Genomic DNA, 21,594 nt, shown 5'->3' with positions numbered 1-21,594 from the left:
AGGTGGGGTCTAAAAAAATAACAAGCAACAGTAACATGTATGAGGAAGGATATAGTTGGAGGGGGATCATTCTTAGCATATAGTTGTAGTAGGGTTGGACAAAGTGCATATGTTAAAATTTCTAAAGTAAAAAAAAAGTTTCTAAAATAACCACTATAAGAATAGAAGTGGAACTTACAATTTCTTTCTTTTTTTAAAAAAAAGATTTTATTTATTTATTTGAAAGAAAGAATGACGGGGGCAGGGGGTGGTACAGAGCATGAAAAGGGGGAGGGTCAGAAGGAGAAGCAGACTCCCCGCTGAGCAGGGAGCCTGAGGCAGGACTGAAACTGGGCACTCCAGGATCCTGACCTGAGTCCAAGGTAGTCACTTAACCAATGGAGCCACCCAGGCACCCCAGAACTTACAATTTCTAAATTAAGAGGAAAGGGGGACAAGGAATTCTTGATCAATTCAATAGAAAAGAAGAAAGGAAGTAAACAAAAACCTGAGAGAAACCAAATAAGCAAAAAGGAGCAAAGTGAGACTGAAGGCACAAATTCCAAAACATCGGTCATCAGTAGATCAACAGGTTCTCTTACATGTTGCTAGTGGGAGCACACACTGAAACAGCACTTTGGAAAACTGGTTAGCGTTATCTTGTATACTTTTACATTACATACCTTATGACCCAGTCATCACTCCAAAGAAAAATTCTTGCCCACATGCACCAGAGGACAAGAATATTCACTATAGCGCTGCTCATAACAGCAAAAATAATGGAAACAACCCAAAGTCCCGTGACAGAAGAATGGACAAAATAAACCGTGACAGCGGCACACAATAGAGTATTATACAGTCAGAAATAAGAATGAACTACAACCAGGCGCAACTGGGTGGCTCAGTCGGTCAAGCATCTGCCTTCAGCTCAAGTCATGATCTCAGAGTCCTGGGACCGAGCCCCATATCAGGCTCCCTGCTCAGTGGGGAATCTGCTTCTCCCTCTCCTTCTGTGTGTGCGCATTTGCTCTCTCTCTCACTCTCTCTCTCTAATAAAATAAATCTTAAAAAAAAAAAAAAGAATGAACTGTAGCCAGATGTAATATTCTAGCTGAATCTTAACAATATGATGTTGGGTAAGAAAATATAAAACTCAGGGGCACCTGGGTGGCTCAGTGGGTTAAAGCCTCTGCCTTCGGCTCAGGTCATGATCCCAGGGTCCTGGGATCGAGCCCCACATCAGGCTCTCCACTCCTCTGGGAGCCTGCTTTCTCCTCTCTCTGCCTGCCTCTCTGCCTACTTGTGATCTCTGTCTCTCAAATGAATAAATAAAATCTTAAAACAAAAAAGAAAATATAAAACTCAAATGTTTCATAAGAGCTTAAAACAAATGTGTGATAAAAATTTGGTAAAAATTTTTAAAAAGTGAAACAAATACAAGATTGAGATTAGTGGTTACTTCAGATGGAAGAAAAGGTAGGAGAGAAGCATACAGGTAGTTGTAAGTTGTTGTTGTTCTCTAATTGAATAACAGGTTTACATGTTAATAATATTAAAAAAAATAAAATAAGGCCATGAATATATCCAGTGATGACAGTGTGTTATGTTAATCCCAGAGACTGTGGATAATATATTTTTGTACCCCTAAGTTTCATTAAAAACATAACATTATATGTAAATGGACAAAACTTACTAGTCAAATAAATAACTGAACAAAATCTAGCTATATGCTGTCTATAAGAGACGCACCTAAAACTTAAAGACATAGAAAGGTTGAAAGTAAAGGATGGAAAAAGATATGCCAGGCAAATGCGATGCTCGTTAGAAGTTGGAGTAGTTATATTTTTCACAGGCAAAGCACACTTTAAGCCCAAAGTCCTAGGGTTAAAGATCATTTGTGTATAGTTGATCCTTGAACTATGCAGGGGTTAGGGATGATGACCCCTAAGCAGCTGAAAATCTGCATATGACTTTTAGCTCCTCCAAAACTTAACTACCAATAGCCTATTGTGACTGGAAGACATAAACAGTCAATTAATATATATTTTGTGTATGTGTTATATACCATATTCTCACAATAAATAACAATTATATATTTAATATATGTATTATATATGGTATTTTTACAATAGATAGCATTAAGTTGATTAACACATACTTTGTATATGTATTCTATACTGTATTCTCACAATAAAGTAAGCTAGAGAAAAGAAAATGTTATTATAGAAAGAAAAAGAAGAGAAAATATACAGTAATTTCACAGTAGTATACCATCTTTATTGAAAAAAGCCTGTATATAATCAGACCTGCACAGTTCAAAACTGTGTTGGTTAAGGGTCAACTGTACATATTAAAGAAACAATTCACTGGGAAAACAGTATATATAAGCTTACATGTGCCTAATAACATAGCTTCAAAATATACAAAGCAAAAAGTAAGACAAATGTAAAAAATAGAAAAACTGCACAGCCATAGTAGTAGATGTGAACAGACCTTTTTGACATGCCTTATCACATACTTTTAAAATGCAGAAAAAATGAAATTTGAGGAGATTTTTGGGGCGCCTGGGTGGCTCAGTGGGTTAAAGCCTCTGCCTTCGGCTTGGGTCGTGATCCCAGGGTCCTGGGATCCAGCCCCACACTGGGCTCTCTGCTCGGCGGGGAGCCTGCTTCCTCCTCTCTCTCTGCCTGCTTCTCTGCCTACTTGTGATCTTTGTCTGTCAAATAAATAAATAAAATCTTAAAAAAATTTTTTGAGGAGATTTTTTAGAGAAATTGGCAAATTCAATTATAAAAGGAGATTTTGACATACTATGATAAAACGTGATAGATCAAACAGACAAAATATTAGTAAGGCTATAGAAAATCTGGAAAACATAATTAAGAAGCCTGATATAACAATTAAGCGATACCCATTCTGTTTCTTTTTTTCTTTTAAGTAAGCTCTCTGCCTGACATGGGGCTTGAACTCTTGACCCCAAGATCAAGAGTTGCATGCTCCACCAACTGAGCCAGCCATATGGAATATTCTTTTCAAAGCCACATGGAATATTTATAAAAATTGACCATTTGGCAAAGCAAGTCTCAACAAATAACAAGAATCTGTTTTATACAGACTACCTTCTCTGACCCTAATTCAATTACGTTAGCTATAAATAACTATAACTAAATATCTAAATAACTAAAATAACTAAAAATCAAAACAAAAAAAACTTGTGTTTAGAAATATGAAGATACACAGGTATTGAGCCAAAGAAGAAAACATATTTGAAATCTATTCTTTGCCTGGTATGATAATAAAAATTCTCTCTATCTTGTGGAATATCGTTTGAGTGGTACTCAGCGTGAAATCCAGAGTCTTCTATGTTACAATCAGAAAACAGAAGACTGAAAATTAATTACTTAAGCCACCAATTAAAAAAATGTTTAAAGAGCAAGAGAATAAATACAAAGAAAGCAGAAAAAAATAACACCAGATATGTATTATATTCTTACATATTAATGTATTATATTCTTACAGGTGCTATATACTATTTGTATAGTATATATGCTCTTATTCTCTTATACAAGAATATAATATATATAATAATACATAAAGACAAAAATTAATAAAACTAAAAAATAGTGTTAGACAAACTAAAAGCTGATTCTTTGAAAACACTAGCAAAAAGAAGAAATATTAGTTAAATAGAGGGAGATCTCTGGCACCACTCATCGAGAAAAAGAGAAGACATATATACAATTATACTAAGAATGAAAAAATGGACATGATGGATAGATGCAGCAGAGATTAAAATATATTAAGAGGAAATTATCAACAGTATTTTATTAATACATTTGGAAACCTAGTTGGCATGAATTATTTCTTTGAGAAATATAATGTGTAAGAACTGACTCAAGAAGAATATAAAACCTAAAGAGGGGGCGCCTGGGTGGCTCAGTGGGTTAAAGCCTCTGCCTTTGGCTGGGGTCATGGTCCTAGGGTCCTGGGATTGAGCCCTGCATCCTGCTTCCCTTCCTCTCTCTCTGCCTGCCTCTCTGCCTACTGTGCTGTCAACTAAATAAATAAAATCTTAAAAGCAAAAACAAAAACAAAAAAACCTAAAGAGATCCACAGCCACTAAAGAAATGGAATCAGTATTTAAAAGCCAACCTAGAAGTGTTTATCCCATACCCAGACATTTTACTGGAAAGTTCAACCAAACATTCAAGGAACACACAATTCCAGTTTTATACACACTGTTCCAGAAAATGAAAAAAGAAGAAACATTTACTGGTTCATTTTATGAGGCCACTATAGCCAGACAAAGGCAATACAAAAAGGGAAAACTGCAGCCAATTTGACTTATGGACACAGATATAATAAATCCTACAATTATATTAGATGTTGACATTCATTCATTTGTTCGTTCATTTATTCATTCATTCACCCTTTCATTTGTTCAACAGCTATTTATTGATTGTCAACCATGCACTAACAGGCACTGTGCTAATATGTGGAAGGTAGAGCAATGGTTTGATGGAGGTAAGGTAACGGTGCCTTCCAAGGGGGATTTGACCTGGTCAGAGAACGCCTTCCAGGTACACTAATGGAGTAAGAAATGGTTTGGGAAGAATGCTTAGAAGGTTATTGCAAGGGCTCAAGTGAGAAATGTGGGATGCAGCCGCAGCAAAGACGAACTTGAGAGACACTTAGGAAGTGAAACCCACACACTTTGATGAGGGATTGCACATGGGAAGACATCAACCTGGAGTAGGGCCAACCTTGTCTCTAGGATGGCTGGGATTCTGCTGACCCATATAGTGAAACTTGAAAGTTTTAGGTTCAAGGGGAAAACACATGCATGCGTGCTTGGACATGCATGTTGAGTTTGGGGTACCTCCAAGAAGATGAAGTGGAAGACAGTGAATAGGAAATTAACCAGAGCCTGGAGCTCTGTGGAGAGCTCAGGCCGGAGATTTTAACTTGAGTAGCATCGGCAAGTAGGTAGTATTTAAATCCTGGGTGCAGAGGAGCTCATCCGGGGAGTGTGTGTAGCTGGGGAAGAGAATGAACACTGGTATTTAAAGGAAAGGCAGAGGAGGAGTCAGGGTAAAGAGACAGAACGAATGGCTGGAGAGGGAGGAGGAAAACCAAAAGAATGTGGCCATCAAGGATGCCAAGAGAAGAGTGAGTTACGTGCAGGGAGTGTCTACCACTGTCATGGACAGTAAAGAGGGAAGAGGACTGACATAGCATGCTGCTGGAATTCTCCTGACCCAGGGGCTGCATTAAGCAAATGTGCTGGAGAAGAAATGCATAATAAATAATTAGTTATTTCAAATAACGTAGTGCAAAAGGGCAGCAAGAGAGAATTTTTTGGGACAATGGAACTCTTCTGCATCTTGGATGGGTTATCGTGGAGACAGCGCAATCCAATGCATTTGTCAAAAACTCACAGAATTATAGCCCAGGAAGAGTAAGTATTACACCACATAAATGAAAAATCAATAAGTAAAAACAATGTAGTCATGGAAATAGAAGATCAAGCTCTCTCTCCACCAGTGACTCTATAATTGCAGTGCTAGCCCCTCTCAGGGTTTTAATTCAGTTCAGTGTCAGCCTGTGTAGGTTGACAACAGGAACAAGGACACCCTACTCTTGTCTTGTGAAGGACAAAATAAATATGCATGTAACAGAGCCAAAGGGCATCAGAGTGATGGCCGGAGCCCCTCTAAGGAGCTGACTGGTGGGGGTGGGGTGCACCCTGGTGAGCTTGGCTCCTCTGGGACCCTGATGAAAAAATGAGAGGGTTGGATCAGGAAAGGCCTTTCTACCTCTGAGGGTCTGTGGTTCTAGCGCAAAAATCCCAAACAAAATCCAATTAGCTCTGTTGTCTGCATTTTGTTATTGAGAATAGTCATAATAAACAATCACCATAACAAGCAGCTCTTCAACACAGGAGACCCCAGATGATTTGGGAAGCAGCTTGGAGTGACGGGAAAATGCTTGGGTTTGTGGTCTGAAGCTCTAAAGTGCCTTCCAAAAAGTCATAGTAAGTGATGATTGATAATAAGCACAACCTGCAGAGGTTTGCAATAAAAAATAGACTTTTATATTTACTTACTTCAATCTCTCCTTTCACTCCATCAATCCTGTCAGTGAGGAATTATCCCAAATTTAGGAGGCAGGGAGATTAAGAATCTGGTCATTCAAGGCTTTGGCTAGTGTTGGGATTTTCCAAATATTCCACTTTGCCACGACCCACAGTGGATTTGGTATAGTTTGGTGTTGAGTGTATTCCATTGTGTCCTAATCCTATGAAAATTAATGGAAAAGTGTTAATTGGGCATCAATTCATACTTAACATTAATCTGAGTATTTGATGAACCACAACTTTGTGTTGCCCCTCATGCCATATTAACTCAATTTATTGTAATAATTTAAAACAATATGGATAATTGTATCCTTATTGTTTTCAATACCCCATAAATTGAATCCAGTCTGAATCTGGCCAGCCTGGAAACTGCTGGAGAAGTGTGCGATGACTTTGGGAAGCTACCAGCATCGTCTTTTGGGGTTTTCAGGGCGGGGAAAGATGAATCCAGTACTTATTAAGCACCTACTGTATGCCGGACCTGTGCAGCACCACACTCCTACCAAGGTGGTAGAGGGTGAAAGTGATGAAGCCTTCTGTACCCTCAGCCACCTCCCCAGATGGGGGTCCTAGGCTACTTCAACCTCACGCATTTTACTATCTCAGCATAGAAATAATAAACATACACAACGAACCGGTTGGAGAGGGGTTTCCTGAAAACAACCACCCTTCCCAGCCATCCCAGAGATGCTTCAAAACTATTTCTCACTATATACAAAAATTTACTTTGAACCCCAATCATTTGACCTTGACCCCTATAAACCTATTTTATTATATTTTTTAAACTCTGTACGATTAACGCGGAAACCCTTTCTTCGGCACTTTCTCACCCCTGGAATCGCGTCAGTTTCTCAAAGTTCCAAAATAACCTTTCCCCGGCACGGATTCGTACCTCTGCCGGGGAAGGGCGGGGAGCGGCGCAAGACGTGCCGGTGTGGAGCGAGAGCCAGAGAGAACTTCCAGCGCCAAAGGAAAATAAAACTTGTGGCTGCTGTTTGTGCGGGAAGGTCTCCGCAATCCTGAAGCTCCCCGATCCTGGGGGGTCTCGGGGCCCGCCGAGGAGCGCCAGGGTTTGGGTTTGATCCCGACGTCCTTGACCTAAATTTCTGCGCGGCGGCTGGAAAAAAAGGGCGCAGAGCTGGGCGGGCGGCTGGTGCCATCCCCGGATCCCGGCGGCCGGGGCCGGCGAACTTGAATGGAGAGGCCGAACTAGAGGGGGTGGGGGGCGTCTTCTCCCCTGCCCGAGCGAGGAGCGGCGGCGAGCTCCCCGCGCCTCCCCCTCCCCCGATCCACCCGCCCCCCGCAGCCCATGTGATCCAGGGAAGTCGGGGTGCGCTCCCCCTCTGCCGGCGCCTGGCCCGCCTAGAGGCGGGGCCCCCTCCGGCCGCGGGGTTCGCGCACCGCCCCCGTGGGTCCGGCCGCGGGGGGCCCGAGTGTGTGTGCGCGCGCGGGCAGGCGGGGGCCGCACCGGGGTGCGTGACGTCACCGGCATTGGTTACACGACGTTCTAGAACTCCGCCCCACGTGCGCTGGGAAGGAGGGGGAGGAGGAGGAGGAGATGGGGGTGGGGAGGAGGAGGGGGAGAGGTGGGGATGGGCCGGGAGGGGGGGGGGCGGGGACGGGGGGGGGTGTGCGAGCAGCGGGGCTGAGCTAAGCCGAGCCCACGTGTGACGGCTCTCGCCGCTGCCCCGGCTCCGCCGCTCGCAGAGAGATTCGGAGGAGCCCGGGCGGGGGGGAGGAGGAGGGGGAGGAGGGAGCGGGAGATCTCGGGGCTCGGAGCCGGCCGCCGCTCCGCTCCGATCGCTGTGGGGCTCGGATTTTTGGGGGTGGGGGGGCGGGGGGGCTCAGATATGGAGGCAAATGGGAGCCAAGGCACCTCGGGCAGCGCCAACGACTCCCAGCACGACCCCGGGTAAGTTTCCAGCCGCTGCCCACCGCGCCGCCTCGGGCTCGCTCTCCTTGCAGCGGCGGGGACGGCGGTGCGCGGAGCCGGGCATCTCCCGCGCCCCCCCGCCCCTCCCGCGCGCCCCCCCCGTGGAAGTTACACACCTTTGGATTGCATTTCGCCGTCACCTTCTCCCCCACCCCACCTCCCGGCTCTCGCTCGCTCGCTCCCCCCCGCTTTCCTTTTAGCTTTTGTAAGTTACACGTCAAAATGGCCGATCTGACATCGGTGCTCACTTCTGTTATGTTTTCTCCCTCTAGTAAAATGTTTATCGGTGGACTGAGCTGGCAGACCTCACCAGGTAAGGGAGGGAGGGGGGGACGTCTGGGTCCCCCCCTTCTTGGCTTCTTTATTGCTCTTTGTTATCCCGGTGTAGGAGCCCCCCCCCGCCATTGGCTCCCCACTTCTCCTGTGCAAGGTTATTTTTTTAAATAGCAAATCCTTTCCGAGCCCTCTACGCGACCTCTGTTGCCGAATTTCCCCCGCGTGTGCAAAAAATGCAAAAACAAAACAGAATAACAACAGAAAACTACTTTTGGTTTTTGTCCTTGATCAAAATTTGCATTGCTTTTTTTTTTTCCACACCTTCTCTCCTCCCCCCCCATCTCTCTCTTTCTCTCTCTACAGATAGCCTTAGAGACTATTTTAGCAAATTTGGAGAAATTAGAGAATGTATGGTCATGAGAGATCCCACTACGAAACGCTCCAGGTAAACCACTCCCTTCTGGATTTTGTCTTTATTTTAGAACAAAGTTTAAGTGTTATTTTTGGAGGTGTCTTCGGAAGTAGCTAAGCGGATTTAGAATGGGGCTCAGGCATGTGGCTGGTTTCGAACGTCTCTCTATTCCACCCCCCACCCCCGCCCCCATAACCCGAAAGGTTATTGTTAATTGGGGCTGAACTCTGGATACAGAGATGCCCATCTCTCTGCTTTAAGTCCTTTTCCCGTCGCTTCTTTTCCTCCGGTTTAAAATGACATTCAGCTTCATTCACTTTCTGCATAGTTTTTTTTTTTTTTTCTTTTAATGTATGCTTTTCCCACACTCCCAGCTCCCTAAACTCTTCAGCCCCTTTTAGAAAGCTGGATGAATCGCTTCTGAGCGCCGGGTTTTCTTCGGAATAAAACAAAGCGTTAAGAAAGGGAAGGGGAGGAGGAGAGGAGACTGAGGTGGCGAAAGAGTGGAGACACCAGCATTTTCCAAGTTACCTCCACCGCCCTGCCCCCGTTCCGCTTCCCCGGTTAACCTTGATGGGTTTTCTTGCGAGGTGGGAGGGGTCTTGGGGGGAGGGCAGCCAGGGTGCGAGGGGGCAACTTTGGCTCTCCATTCTGCAGGAGGGCTCACTCCTTGTTGCTTTCAATGGTGTCACATTTTCTTGTTTGTTTTTCTCCCTCTTTGTCTCATTTCAGAGGCTTCGGTTTCGTCACGTTCGCAGACCCAGCAAGTGTAGATAAAGTATTAGGTCAGCCCCACCATGAGTTAGATTCCAAGACGGTAGGTTGCTTTCCTTCGTTGTTGTGGTTCGCCCCTGTTCAGGACCCATCTGGGCATTGACAGCCCCATTTAAAGGGACCGTGCTTTCTTTTGCTTCTGTGCTGAGAACCGGGTAGTGATGAGCAGGGCTGGCGAGTTGGCTCTGAAGTTTGCTGCGATGGCTGGGGTTGGGGTTTTCTGTGCAGAGCCTGTCCCACTGCAGCTCCAGATGCTGCCGATCGCGGGCCTGGGGGATGGGTCCGCTCGGGGAGAGGCATCTCGCCGGCCCAGGGACCATGCAAAGAAACTGCACGACAGAGCCAAGGCAACTTTTCTTTGTCAGCCGAGCACAGCACGCGTTACCAACTGTGGCTGTGGGCATTGGCTTTTAGAAGGCACAGCCCGCTTCGTGGCCAGCCGAGAGAGAGAGAGACAGAGAGAGAGAGAGACAGAGAGAGAGACAGAGACAGAGACGGGGGCCGGCAGGAAGGCAAGGGGGGGGGCACTAATCACAGGCCCAGGCAACAGGTTCCTCCTGGGGCACCTCGGATTCGGAATGCGGCTTGAGAGGGGAAGGAGACCTCCCAGAGCCAAGCGGGGCGCCCAGGGGGTGACTCCAGATGGAGTGAAATCTAACGCTGATAAGGCCTTGGGTTTCCAAGTGATTTGGTTTTGCTTTTTTCCCTCAGATCCTTTATTTTGAGTGTGGGTACTTTTACAGGATTAGAAGCTTTCAGAGACGTGTGTGGGGAAGCGAAAGACCTGAGGTAGAGCTTAGAGAAGAAGGGAAGAGATCTTAGTACAACCATGGGGGGGTGGCAGACGGCTCCTAGTGTTTTATTTAGACGCTTGTGTTGGCTTTGTGGCTTTCCCCCTTCCCTTTATGCCTGTGAGAATCTCCCCCTGGTTTTTATACATCCCTCAAAACAGGGCCCCGGAGGTGACATTGGGATCCAGTGCTGGGCTGCTTGGGACTGGGGGTAGGTGGTGGGGCAAGGCAGACCAGGTTCTAGTCCCGACTGCCCTTTATGAACTTGGGCAATTTGTTACCTGCCTTGGGCCCTCAGTTTCCTTTTCTGTAAAATATAGGAGTGGAATAGGGTGCTCTTCAAGCCCCTTTGACTTTAACATTGAGAGGAAGGGGGAAAAGGGCAAGAAACCTGGCCACCTTTGGTGCAGGTGGATACATTTTGTAAATTAAGCCTCTTTCTCTCATCAGAGGTCACGTGCATGTTCCTGGCCCCCAAGAGAGGACCCCAGACACTTTTTAAGTTGCTTTATGAATTGTGCTGGATTGGTCATAGCTGGCAGCCCAGCCTTTTTACGCTGTTAGATAATTTAATTTTAGGAACAGTCATTTGTAGGGTGATAATGGATGTCTAAAGAATTTTTTCTTCCCCTTGACTTCTTGGTCAGACGTTTCAAAAAGCGAACAAAATTAAAGAGGAAAATATTTCAAGGCAAATTCAGGAATTTATTATTCACTCCGTCTCCCACCCTGGGTAGGAGAAATAGTATGTGGTTTCTATGGTGCCTGGTGGGTCATAGCCCTCAGTGTCAGGTGCAAAACGTGTGGTTTGTCCCTCTGTAATTGTTTGTGGATATGTTTTGGTCGCTATTATTTAGTATAACCTAGATTTTGACTTTGTTTCAACGTTCAGTGCAGGAGGCAGAAGCGGTTGGTTTATTGACATGGAAACGAGGATCTTGTTTACCGTTACCTTAAAAGCTTTGTTTAGGTAACGGCCATTCACATCCAAAATAGTACCCTAGTCTTTTCCTAGAGGATTTGTAGCTACAGTAAGTAGAGCTGTACCTAACTAACTAATGTTTTAATTTTTGGTAGCTTTCTTTTTTGTTTGTTTAAAAAAAAATAGTTGACAGGGATGTGCAAAAGGTTGGGATTTGCCATACTTACCTTGACCTGGCCTCTCCTTTAGAGATTGCAGCGTGTAAACTTTGCACTACGATAAACACGCCTGGTGGTCTGACACACTGCTGTCACAAACCCGCCATCCAGGAATTCTGAATTGGCTTTGAGTTTCGTAATTTTAGTTATTTTTTGAGTGTCCTGCTGTCTTCAGGTCTTCCTGTCCCTCCCCTCCAGCTCCTGGTCTCTCTCCCGACTGTGTCCCTCACTTTTTACTCCACGAACAAGGTGACCTCTTACCCGCAATTGTGTGCTGGTCAGCTCAAAAGCCGTAGTCTGGGGGCGTGTTTATAAAAAGACACACCTGTCTTACGTTTGGTCAACAGAATGGAAAATCCACACCTGTTGTATCTCTCTCGTAGACAGCTCTACTCAGTGCTGAACACACCTGTAGATGCGGTAATGTTAATCCTGATTGAGAGGGTAGTTTCCTAGATCAGAGATTTTTGTCTATTTTAGTTTTTGAAAAGTAATCCCTCATTTCTCAGGTAATGTTTGAAGGTTAAAAAAACAAACAGACAAAAAACCCAAATCAACAAAACCATGCTGTGGACTTTTATTAGGTCTTTAAACCACCTTAGTAAAAGTGGTAAATCTTTGTTTGTTTTACCAGCTGGGGTGTCCTAAGGGATGGAGGTCTGGGCTCAGGAACACTCTGGTGTGCTTTGCCCCTGCTCTGTGCTTCGTCCCAAAGCCTTACTCTTTGCTGCCCCATGGCAGAACTGAAAACAAGGTTCAAGTTTACATTTTAAAAGGGGGAAGATCATATACTCTGAAAGCTGGAGCCTATGAATAAATAACTGGTAACAATATTCTGTGTTGAGTTTTACCCCCAAATTTGTGACATTTAGAAGTCTAATGAAAACCAATAATGGGGATTTTAAAAATTCTTTCCCTCCCCATATTTTCTGTCCAGCAACTTCCTCCACCTCGGATCAGCCTATTAGATTCAAATGCCTCCGTGGGAATTGTTTTGTGTTTTAAAGCCATTCCCCTTTTGAGAATCATGTGTTCTGCTGAGTGTCTGATCTGGGGTGGAGGATGTTTTTCCATTCTGATTGGGGTTGGGGTAGAAAGAATACCCTAATTGTTACAGTAGGTTCTGACTTCTTTTTTTCAGTAATTTTTTTTTTAACCCTCTCCCCTTGATGGCCTTCCTTTTATAATTTGGGTTTAGGTTGCTCATAGAATTCTACCCCCTGTGATTTTTAAAATCTAGGTGGCTTTGGCTTATGTGTTTTCTTTTCTTGTATTATTATTATTATTATTTTTTTAAGAACTGGGTTAGGCTCCGTAGCTTTTGATACCTGCTTCCTCTTGTGATCTAACTACAGAATGAGCTTTTTGGCTAACTCAGGTGACTGTACTTTTGGCAACACGAATGAATGAACTCAAGCTGAGCCTCGTGTTGGATGTCTGTGGGGAGTTTTTAGATGTTGATGATTTAAAAAATTTTTTTGAATCCCCTTTTCCACTGCCTTGTTTAGTTATCCTCGGGGGGAAGATCTCCTATCAGCTACTGATTGCTGAAAACAATTTTTTTTTTTAAATTTTAAAGATTTTATTTGTTTATTTGACTGAGATCACAAGTAGGCAGAGAGAGGGGAGGAAGCAGGCTCCCAGCTGAGCAGAGGGCCCGATGCGGGGCTCGATCCCAGGACCCTGGGATCATGACCTGAGCCAAAGGCAGAGGCTTTAACCCACTGAGCCACCCAGGAGCCTCTGAAAAAAATTCTTATGTTTAATTTTTCAGGTTATGATTTTTTTTCAGGGATGATGTCCCCATCTTTTCTCTTACTCATGTACTGCAAATTAGATATCAGTTCCATTCAGTGTTCTGGAACACTGGAAGAGAAGTATCTGGAAGAGAAGTATCTGGAAGAGAAGCCTTTGCTTAGATAAGGACATGTGAAATCTGATTTATTAAGACCATTGCACATTGAAATACATGGTAGGATGTTTCAAAGAGGCTGGCTTTATTTATTACATTGCGGAAGGGATGAGTAAAGTTTGGATCAAAGTTTAAGGAACTTTTGAGTTGCCTGAGAAGTTACTCAAAGCTGGGTTATAAGCCTGAGAAATGAGTGATTAATAATTAGGTGATTAATCATGATTTTTTTTCTTCCTCGCCTCCAAATACTGGAATTGACTCTTCCTTTCCCATTTCCCTCTCCAGATTGACCCTAAAGTTGCATTTCCTCGTCGGGCGCAACCCAAGGTAAGTAGGAGAGTCAGTAATAGGATTTTAGCCCTCAGAGATGGTTGCCAAGGATTTCGAATTTCAAACAGAGTACTGGCAATGAAGTGTTGAAACCTGGAGCCTTCAGGTTTCTTTAGGGTGTCAGCACATGGCTGTTGAGAGTCCAGGCCAGGCCAGGAGCTCCACGAGATAACTGCGTGCGTCTGCAATTTAGCTCTCCCGAGGTGGGTTCTGAGCCTCCAACAGGGGGCAGGGGCAAGCCTGATCCTTGATGGCAGGACAGAGCTCCGTCTGTTGCAATATTTATGCAAATGTTCTATTTATTTTTTAAGCATTGCCAAGATCCTATCGGGAGAACTTGGACCCTAATTATTTTCCCTGTGACTGTCTTTTGGAGGGTTCTCTTTGAAGGCCCTTACAACTTGGAGTTTATGGAGAGGAGTAGAGTTTGAGTACACAGCCTGACTTTTCTTGGAAAAACAACTTCGTAGGCCCATGAAGCCCTGAATCGGACAGAGGCGGCAGCGGAAGTCTTGGTTTCAGGTTGGTGGGATCAATCAGGCCACGTTTGAGACCATCTGTGCTGCCTCTGTATGCAAGTGCTGGGGCCTGGGAGAGAAGTTCTGAGTCTGTTATAACCTTGGAGGAGTGGTGCTACGAGATTTGCCTGGAGGATTGAGATCGGCCTTCACTTTTTCACAAGTGTGTGGCTAACACAGTTTTTGCTGAGCTTGCCAGCTCTGAGTATGAGAACAGAGCTACCTGGAACCAAAGGTGAAATTTATGGGCTTGACATGTTAAAATCGCACGTTTTAATGATTTTTTTCTTCCCTGTGTAATATGGAGAGGGACACTTTTTCTGTAGCCTGTGGCCTTGGCATTCCCTTAGGGAAGAGGGGAAAAGGTGAAGCTTCCGATTACAGGTCATAAAGGGGAAAGTGCTGTTGCTTTTGCAGAGTCCCTGTATTTCTTCAAGCATAGTCTCCCACAGGTGGAAACTTTTAATTGTGCAAAGGGAGGAATGAAGCACTTTAATGAAGAAAAAGTTGGCTCTTGTGGATGAATTTTGAGAATTTCATGTCTGGAGCCTACCATGTGATCCATCCTTCCTCCCCGCCCCCCCCCCGCCCGCCCCATGTAATTTCTCTTTTCCTTTTCTTTCGAAGGAAACACAAATCTCTTAAGTAAATAGAGCAGAAATACTTTCTTAAGGCATTTTTTCCCCCCTAATGATTAAGCCAATCATAGGAATCAATGAACCAAAGAGGTTACATTATTTCTGTACTGAGCACAAACTTTGGGACTGTTAACTGCGTAAAGGTTGCTTTTCAAACTGTGTGTGATCCTTGACATTTCAGAGGCTTTCCAGAATTAGCAGTATTTCCTGGGTTTGGAAGAATTGCTGTTTCTTCCATAAGTGTGAATCTTCAAATTTCCAGGTTAGTCATTTGATCACCCAGAACTAGGATCAGATTACCCTAAAGGGAAACTGGAAAAATCCCTGACTCGGTCAACCCATGGGTTTGACCTGTTTTCTCTTCCCGCTTGCTGCCCACCCCTCACTCTCCGCCACTTTTTTTTTTTTTTTTTTTAAACCAGGAAGGCTATATTTCATTTTAACATACTCTGGCATTTGGTTTCTCAGTGATGCATTCAACTTGAAAACGAGACAGACTATTTCTCGGACTTGTCGAAGTGTGCACCTCCCCCCACTCCACCCTGGAGTCTGGGATGTTTTAGGTGGATTGTCAGACTTTTAGATGTGAGCAAATATTATACCAGCTGGGGAAGGACATCTTTCTGTGGAGTTCTAGAGGTTGCATAACAATACCTTGCTTTTTATGGCACTCTTTCCCAAGGACTTTCCTATCTGTTATCTGCATCTGCATCTCAGGTCCCGAGACACTGAGCAAACCGCCTCTCCTGGCCTCTTTGCTCCTCGGTAAAACACGAGCGATGGGAGTACCCCTCGCAAGGTTGCTGTGAAGAGTGCAAGAGCCCAGGGCGGGGTGAGGAACCCATCCCTCCTCATTATTGCTGCTACCATTAATTTCCATTGGTTTAATCATCCTTATTGTTGTATTCAAGCACCACAGCTTGGGTTCAGATCCTGGCTCTGCCCCTCATTCGCTGTGTGGATGTGGGCAGATCGTTTGTTTTTTTTTTTTTTTGGAATTTCATATACCCCATCTTACCAAGTTTTTGTGCAGATTAAATAAATTAATACAAGTAAAGTGCTTAAAAGGAAAAAAAAAAAAGGACCTGTGCGTGGTAGTACCATATGCATTACCCGCTGTTTTTTACCATGAATTTTGTTAGGCTCTCATACCAATGGCCAAGAGAGGTCTAGTGATCATAATGGTGCTATGTGCCAGGCACTGTTGTAGGCTTCTTATATATATCAACTCACCCAGTCTTCCCCTGTGTCCGGGTAAGTGGGCACTAGGATTATGTCCAATTTATAGATGAGAAAACCGAGGCACACTCGGGCTGAGAAGTGGGGTGTGGGCAGCCTAGCTCCAGACCCAGCCCCCCGCCTAGTGTGCTATCCTGTGGCAGGATCCAGTGGTGTCACTTGTCCGTTCGGGCAGAAGACGCAGCTCAGGATGGTGGTCAGGCTTGGAGGAGCAGAACCACAGTGCGTGCAGACTTAGAAGGTCTCTGGTTGGGTGATTGGCCCAGCCCCCGTGATGTCATCCCATGGGGTGACTCGGGTTGGCCGTGTGGAGGGGCACCCTTTCATAGAGCTCTGGGTTTGCTCAGCTCCAGGGAAGCGGCTGGGGAATTGGTGAGGTGTGCGCTCGTTGGGAGTTGGGGCCGAGTGGGGAGAAAGTGCCTTTCTTGTCAGTGGTTATTTTCCAATAGAATTTGAGCCCGGCCGTGGGGATTTCGGACCGAAGTTGGTGTTGGAGGCCAAACCCTGGCTGGCAGGGGAGTCTAGGAGTTTAAGTCAAGCCGTATTTATTTTTTGTGCATCTCCCTTCAATAAAACTTCTATGTGTGGCTGTGTCGGGCTTCCAGTGTGAGGGGAACTGCGCCCCCTCCTTGGGGGCTGGTGAGGAGCTTGTAAATGATACGTCAGCGTGGGCTTTGGTTAAAATGCATTTCTCTGCTTTCTGGCTGTCCGTCTTCTGCTAGCACTCGCCAGAGAAATATTCGTGGAGGTGTTAAAAACAAGACTAGTGGAAAGAAACTGTAACTTAATACGAAAGCAAAGCCGTGGCACTGAGCAGAGTTCACATTAGTACTGTCATAATATTCTTTAATGTATCATATAAATAAAAACCCGTTTTGACCAGAATTTTAATGAGCGACCCGAAGGAAGGGTTTTGAATCCTGCAGTTCATTCATACCCCTTTGCCATGTAAATGTTCACATCTCAAGTGAAGTATAATGGGGCTTTATTAACTAGTCGAGGGGCGACTCTTTGGAGACTAGTGGCCGTTAATTAGCGAAGTACATTTTGATCAGAAGACGATGGGTCCGTTCTCTGTCTTCCTATTTCGCCGGATGATTATTTCATTTTGTTAAATATGTAAGAGTTTCCTCCCCTCTGTCTTTTAAAAAATTAAAGTGGTCGTGCTCTTCTAAAAAGGACGACTTAATTTGAAGCTGTTGGAGGAACGGGCATGATTGGGATCAATCATGTCATATCATTTTGTCAGTCCCTCTGGGCAGAAGCGTTGGCTGCCTTCAAGAGTTTTGCTCAAGCTTGTGGGTTCTTTTCCTCGTGCGGAAAAACCAAGAGGCTGTGGAACCTCTTAGGGCGCGGGTGAGTCTGGGTGTAATTCCCCATCTGCCCCAATTATCCTCATGGGTAACAAAGCCTTCTGCTCCCCGGTGGCCATTTTCCTCCTTACATGTTAGGGCCCAGAACTTTATCTGTCGATCGACGGAGATCTCATTTCTTCAGCCTATTTCCAGTTGCCTTCAGCGGCAGCCGGGTGACCATTGGGCACCCCATGTGAGCCCCTCTGTGCCTCAAGTTTCTTCCCGTTCACAACAGGGGTATAGTGCCCAACATGGGGTGGTATTCAGCCTGAATACAGAGCTCTTTGCTGGGAGCCTGACACTAGGGGTTGCCAGCAGGTGTCTGCTGGTATCATTAGTATAGAATGATCTATCATTACTATGGTTTTTAAGTCATCTCTGCGTCCAGCGGAGGGCCTGAGCCTCACCCCAAGATCAAGAGTCACGTACGTGCTCTAGCGAAGGAGCCAGCCAACCGCCCACTGCCCCGGTATCAACTTACCTTTGTCGAATGAGAAAAGTTACAATGGAAAATGACCCAAGAAAAGTCCTGATTGGAAGGTAAGTCCCCTGTGAGCAGGGGGCTGATGAGGGCGGGCATCACCAGATGCTGACTTCCGTCCCCCAGGTGAATCCAGCCCGCCCTCCTTAGGGCAGAGGCAGCTGAACACGCAGGGAAGTGAGGTTTGCAGCTGCAGACCACACAGCTAAGTTACGGCAAGGCTGAGCGAGGGCCAGGGGTTCCTGCTCCTATCTCACCCACTGATGAGCTCTGGGGCCTGGAAGGTTCTCTTTACACACGTATCCGTCCAGCTGGGTGCAGCACAGCAGGAGCGATTGCACACGCGCCTCCTGTTTGGGGGGCATGGTTCCTTGGCAGCCTCTCAAGGGCGGGCAAGGGGTGAGTTTTCGGCATCTGGCCTTCCCCTGCTGCCGTGGGTCGGGTCACTCTAGCGTCGTGCCATCTTGAGTGATCTGCAGCTGTCACCTCACTGGCCACCGTTAGCCGTCCCGCCGGTGGGTTTCTGGTTCCCAGTGAGGACGTGGTGGTGTGTCTGCAGCCTCGTCCACAACCGTGAGGACCCTGGGGGATTAGTGGCTTAGCTGCTTTCTTGTTGGGGAGCGAGGCTCCATCCTGTCCTGCGTCCCTGTCAGCAGCAGGTGTTCGCTCAGGAGGAGGGGCATCTCGTCCTACAAATGTCCTTTCCCGAGATTTTTGCCTTTCCTTGCATGCTTTCCTTTCAGCGTGAAGGTCAGTCTGCCGAGAAGCCGGAGCGCCTCTGTTCTGTGTCAGATGTTTTTGGCAGGTGGGTGAGACCCTTCTGCCTCTCTGAGAAGAGAGGAGGCGGGAGGGACTCTCTGAGGAACCAGCTGACCCTCTTGGGTGCCCCTTGAGGCAGCATCCGTCCTTCCGTATTTTTTAAAACCTGAACATTCTCTGGCCGGAAGTCCCAGGAACCCAAAAGGGGGATGTAGTTCATCATCTCTTTTCTTTTGTTCGATCTGGTGTGTTCATTGAATAAGAGCTTGTTTAATTGTTTTTAATGGCTGACTCTGCACCCACTTTTGGGGGGATTCGGGAACCCCTCCAAGCCCATCCTACAAAATCTGAACTTCTTAGCCAGCCTGTGAGGTTCTTTCAAGATCTGTACAAGGAGTCTCGTCTTCCAACTTACCTCGTGACTCTTCTGCCTTTTGCTGCCTTGAAACTGCACGTTTCCCCCTTCTCTGAAGAGCGACCCTCGTGGGTATCCCCACCTTCGCTGTCCTCTCTCCTCTGGCCCTTGTACGACACACCTGTCTCTCAGAGCCCGACTTGGGTTACCTTTTCCACAGAGCTGTTTCTGCTCTCTCTTTGATGTAGTACTTCTTTCTCTGGATTTCCTTAGTGGTTTCCTTTTTCTTTGGTTACGGCAAACTATAATCATAACAACAGTAATACTAAGTTAGCAAAGAATAAGAAATAATACACTCGCAAAAAGTTTCTGATGTATTCATCAGGCACTGTGCTGGGCACGGATGCATTCATTTATTCAGCAGTTTTGAGCACCTACTGTGCGCCAGGGCCTGTGCAAGCTTCTGGGGACAGTGGGGAGAATAAGACCACAAAGTCCCTGCCCTCCTGGGGCTTTCACTCTGCGGGGGTTGGGGGCAGTGTATGAGTAACGGGCAAGTGGCCAATACTTGACATGCTGACAGGTGCGAAGCCTCAGTAGGGTGAATGTGAGGGTGGGGGATGGGAACAGGCTGAATCTCCAGTGCACTCTGTGGCCGTTCTCCGTCCTTGGCAATTATTTACCAAGTTGCTGCTTAGCACCAGGAACTGTGCTAGGCACTTTGTTCTGAGTTTTATGGTTCTTTAGGTTCATGCCTTACTGCCTCCACTGGACAATGAATTCCGAGGACACAAACATGTTTTATTAATTGCAAAAAAGAAAAAAAAAAACACCAAAACAAAAAAAAAGCCTCGGCTTTTCCTGCTGCTCTTTTGTGTACCATCCGTCTCCATGCAGGTGGAATGAATGCAAAATGGCAAAGGTGACATGGTTCTTGTCTTCAGGGGTCTTATCTTCCGGTTGGAGGGGGAGTATTACCTGTGATCCAGGAGAGGATGTGAAAAACACAGCAGAGCTGCAGAAACGGGCTTCAGAGGAAGGAAGAGCTAAGAAAGCTTCTCGGAGGAGGTGGTCTTTGCCCTCGATCCTGCGGAACAGGAAGGAGGGAAGAATGGCAGGAATGTGAGGGGCTAGGAGAGGTCAGCGGGCCAGGGCAGCGAAGGGTGTGTGTTGCACGGCACTCCGGGCGGAGGCGTGGAGAGCAGGCTGGAGCCAGGTCGTGTTGCCTTGAATACCAGGCAAAGCCAACGAGTCTGGCCTTTGTTTTTCATGTGCTGGGGAGCCTGTTTTGTGTGTGCATGATCACCGAGATGCCCTGTACAATGTTCTGAGCTCTTTTGGATCCATCTGGAAGCTGTGGTCATGGATAAGATGTGGCTGATGTGGTTTCATGAAGACCCTCCCACTCTGGACTGGTGCCGTCAGCATCACTCATACTGTGCTCTCTCTGGCTGGAGACCCTTATCTAGGAGTGATGTTCTTGGCAGATAACCACCCTGCTCTTTGGGGTGTGTGGCAACTGCAGAGAGAGAACTGTGTTTTTCTCTTGCTTCCATCCCCTCCCTTGCTCTGTGCTTTACCTTCTTAACTAGGGGCCATGATATAGACAAAAGCCCAGAGTTCTATACTCTGTCCTTGCCTAAGCTGTGATCTTGACCTTGCTGTGTGTAGACAATGAGATGTCATTTCTTGGTGTGGAAATCACAGTATTCTGTTTGTCGCCAGGCTGTTTACCCGATGGCTCAGAGCGGCCTGAGTTGTGACATCGAAGTCGCTTGGGGTCACATTTCGCTTGGCGTGGCTCCCTGGTGTGAGGAACATGAGATTTTGGAACCATGAGCTGTGCCTACCGCATGTTATGAGAGGTGTGAGCACGTGTGATCTTGGGACTGAGACCTCGTGGTGCATGGTAGGGGCAGCAGGCTCTAGTTCGGTTGGTCCTACTGGGGCACGTGTCCCATTGGTCCCCACGTGTATAATGAGATACCTCTGTTCTCTCTCTCTCTCTCTCTTTCGAGGGTAGATAACATCAAGTGCCCAGTGATCTGGAAAGTTATTCTCAGGGTGTGTGTCTGCCTGCTACACTTATTTATTTTATTTTGAGACCTTCAGTGATGAAGAATCCTGGCCCAAAATAATGGCTGTTACTTGTTGTGAGTTGGTATGTTGGAGGCAGTGTGCTAATAAGCCTGTGTACGCTTCATTTCCTTCAGTTTCATCCTGACATGGTCCTTTGCTGTGCCTCGTGTTCTCTCCGCCTCGCAGAATGGTAAACTGAGGTCCAGGGAGGGTAAGCAGCTTTCCTGGGGCTGCACTTCTCGGAAGGGTCAGTGTAGGCCTTTGGACCAAAGTCTGTCTGAATTCTAAGACCTTGCTCTCTTAACCTCAAAGCCCCGCTGAACCCAACCTCAGTGGGTAGATTGTAGGTTCGTGAGCTTTGCCCGACGGCTGTAAAGTGCTCAGGCTGAGGAATAGGAATGGATTTTGGTGTAGTCGGGCCGGGAAACTTCAGGTTAGTTTCTGTTGCTTGCTTTGTAAGAACCTTTTTGGCGTAGTTGAACGCCAC

At 46.0% G+C, this 21,594-nt stretch overlaps 1 protein-coding gene and 1 long non-coding RNA gene across 6 annotated transcripts in view; one reads left to right on the top strand and one right to left on the bottom strand.

The window, feature by feature from the left end:
• Positions 1-7,352, bottom strand: part of LOC122906544 — a 31,865-nt gene extending 24,513 nt beyond the window's left edge. The window contains exons 1-2 of the long non-coding RNA XR_006384560.1: positions 7,008-7,352; positions 6,086-6,276 (exon numbers count right to left, since the gene is read on the bottom strand). This is a non-coding gene — a long non-coding RNA (uncharacterized LOC122906544). The remainder of the gene's footprint in view (positions 1-6,085; positions 6,277-7,007) is intronic.
• A 591-nt stretch (positions 7,353-7,943) lies between these two features.
• MSI2 (musashi RNA binding protein 2) overlaps positions 7,944-21,594 on the top strand; it is a 381,411-nt gene continuing 367,760 nt past the window's right edge. For 4 of the 5 annotated variants that reach the window (XM_044248612.1, XM_044248610.1, XM_044248613.1 and 1 more), the window contains exons 1-5: positions 7,944-8,027; positions 8,321-8,361; positions 8,688-8,769; positions 9,469-9,553; positions 13,639-13,680. In XM_044248612.1, the coding sequence (XP_044104547.1) occupies positions 7,966-8,027; positions 8,321-8,361; positions 8,688-8,769; positions 9,469-9,553; positions 13,639-13,680 (312 nt within the window). In that variant the 5' untranslated portion in view covers positions 7,944-7,965. Of the gene's footprint in view, positions 8,028-8,241; positions 8,362-8,687; positions 8,770-9,468; positions 9,554-13,638; positions 13,681-21,594 lie in introns of those variants that run through there. The other variant, XM_044248611.1, reaches the window with a different exon arrangement.

Source organism: Neovison vison, chromosome 5 (assembly GCF_020171115.1).
Source record: "Neovison vison isolate M4711 chromosome 5, ASM_NN_V1, whole genome shotgun sequence".
In the NCBI taxonomy this organism is placed as follows: domain Eukaryota; kingdom Metazoa; phylum Chordata; class Mammalia; order Carnivora; family Mustelidae; genus Neogale; species Neogale vison.
This window is presented reverse-complemented; position numbering and strand designations above follow the sequence as displayed.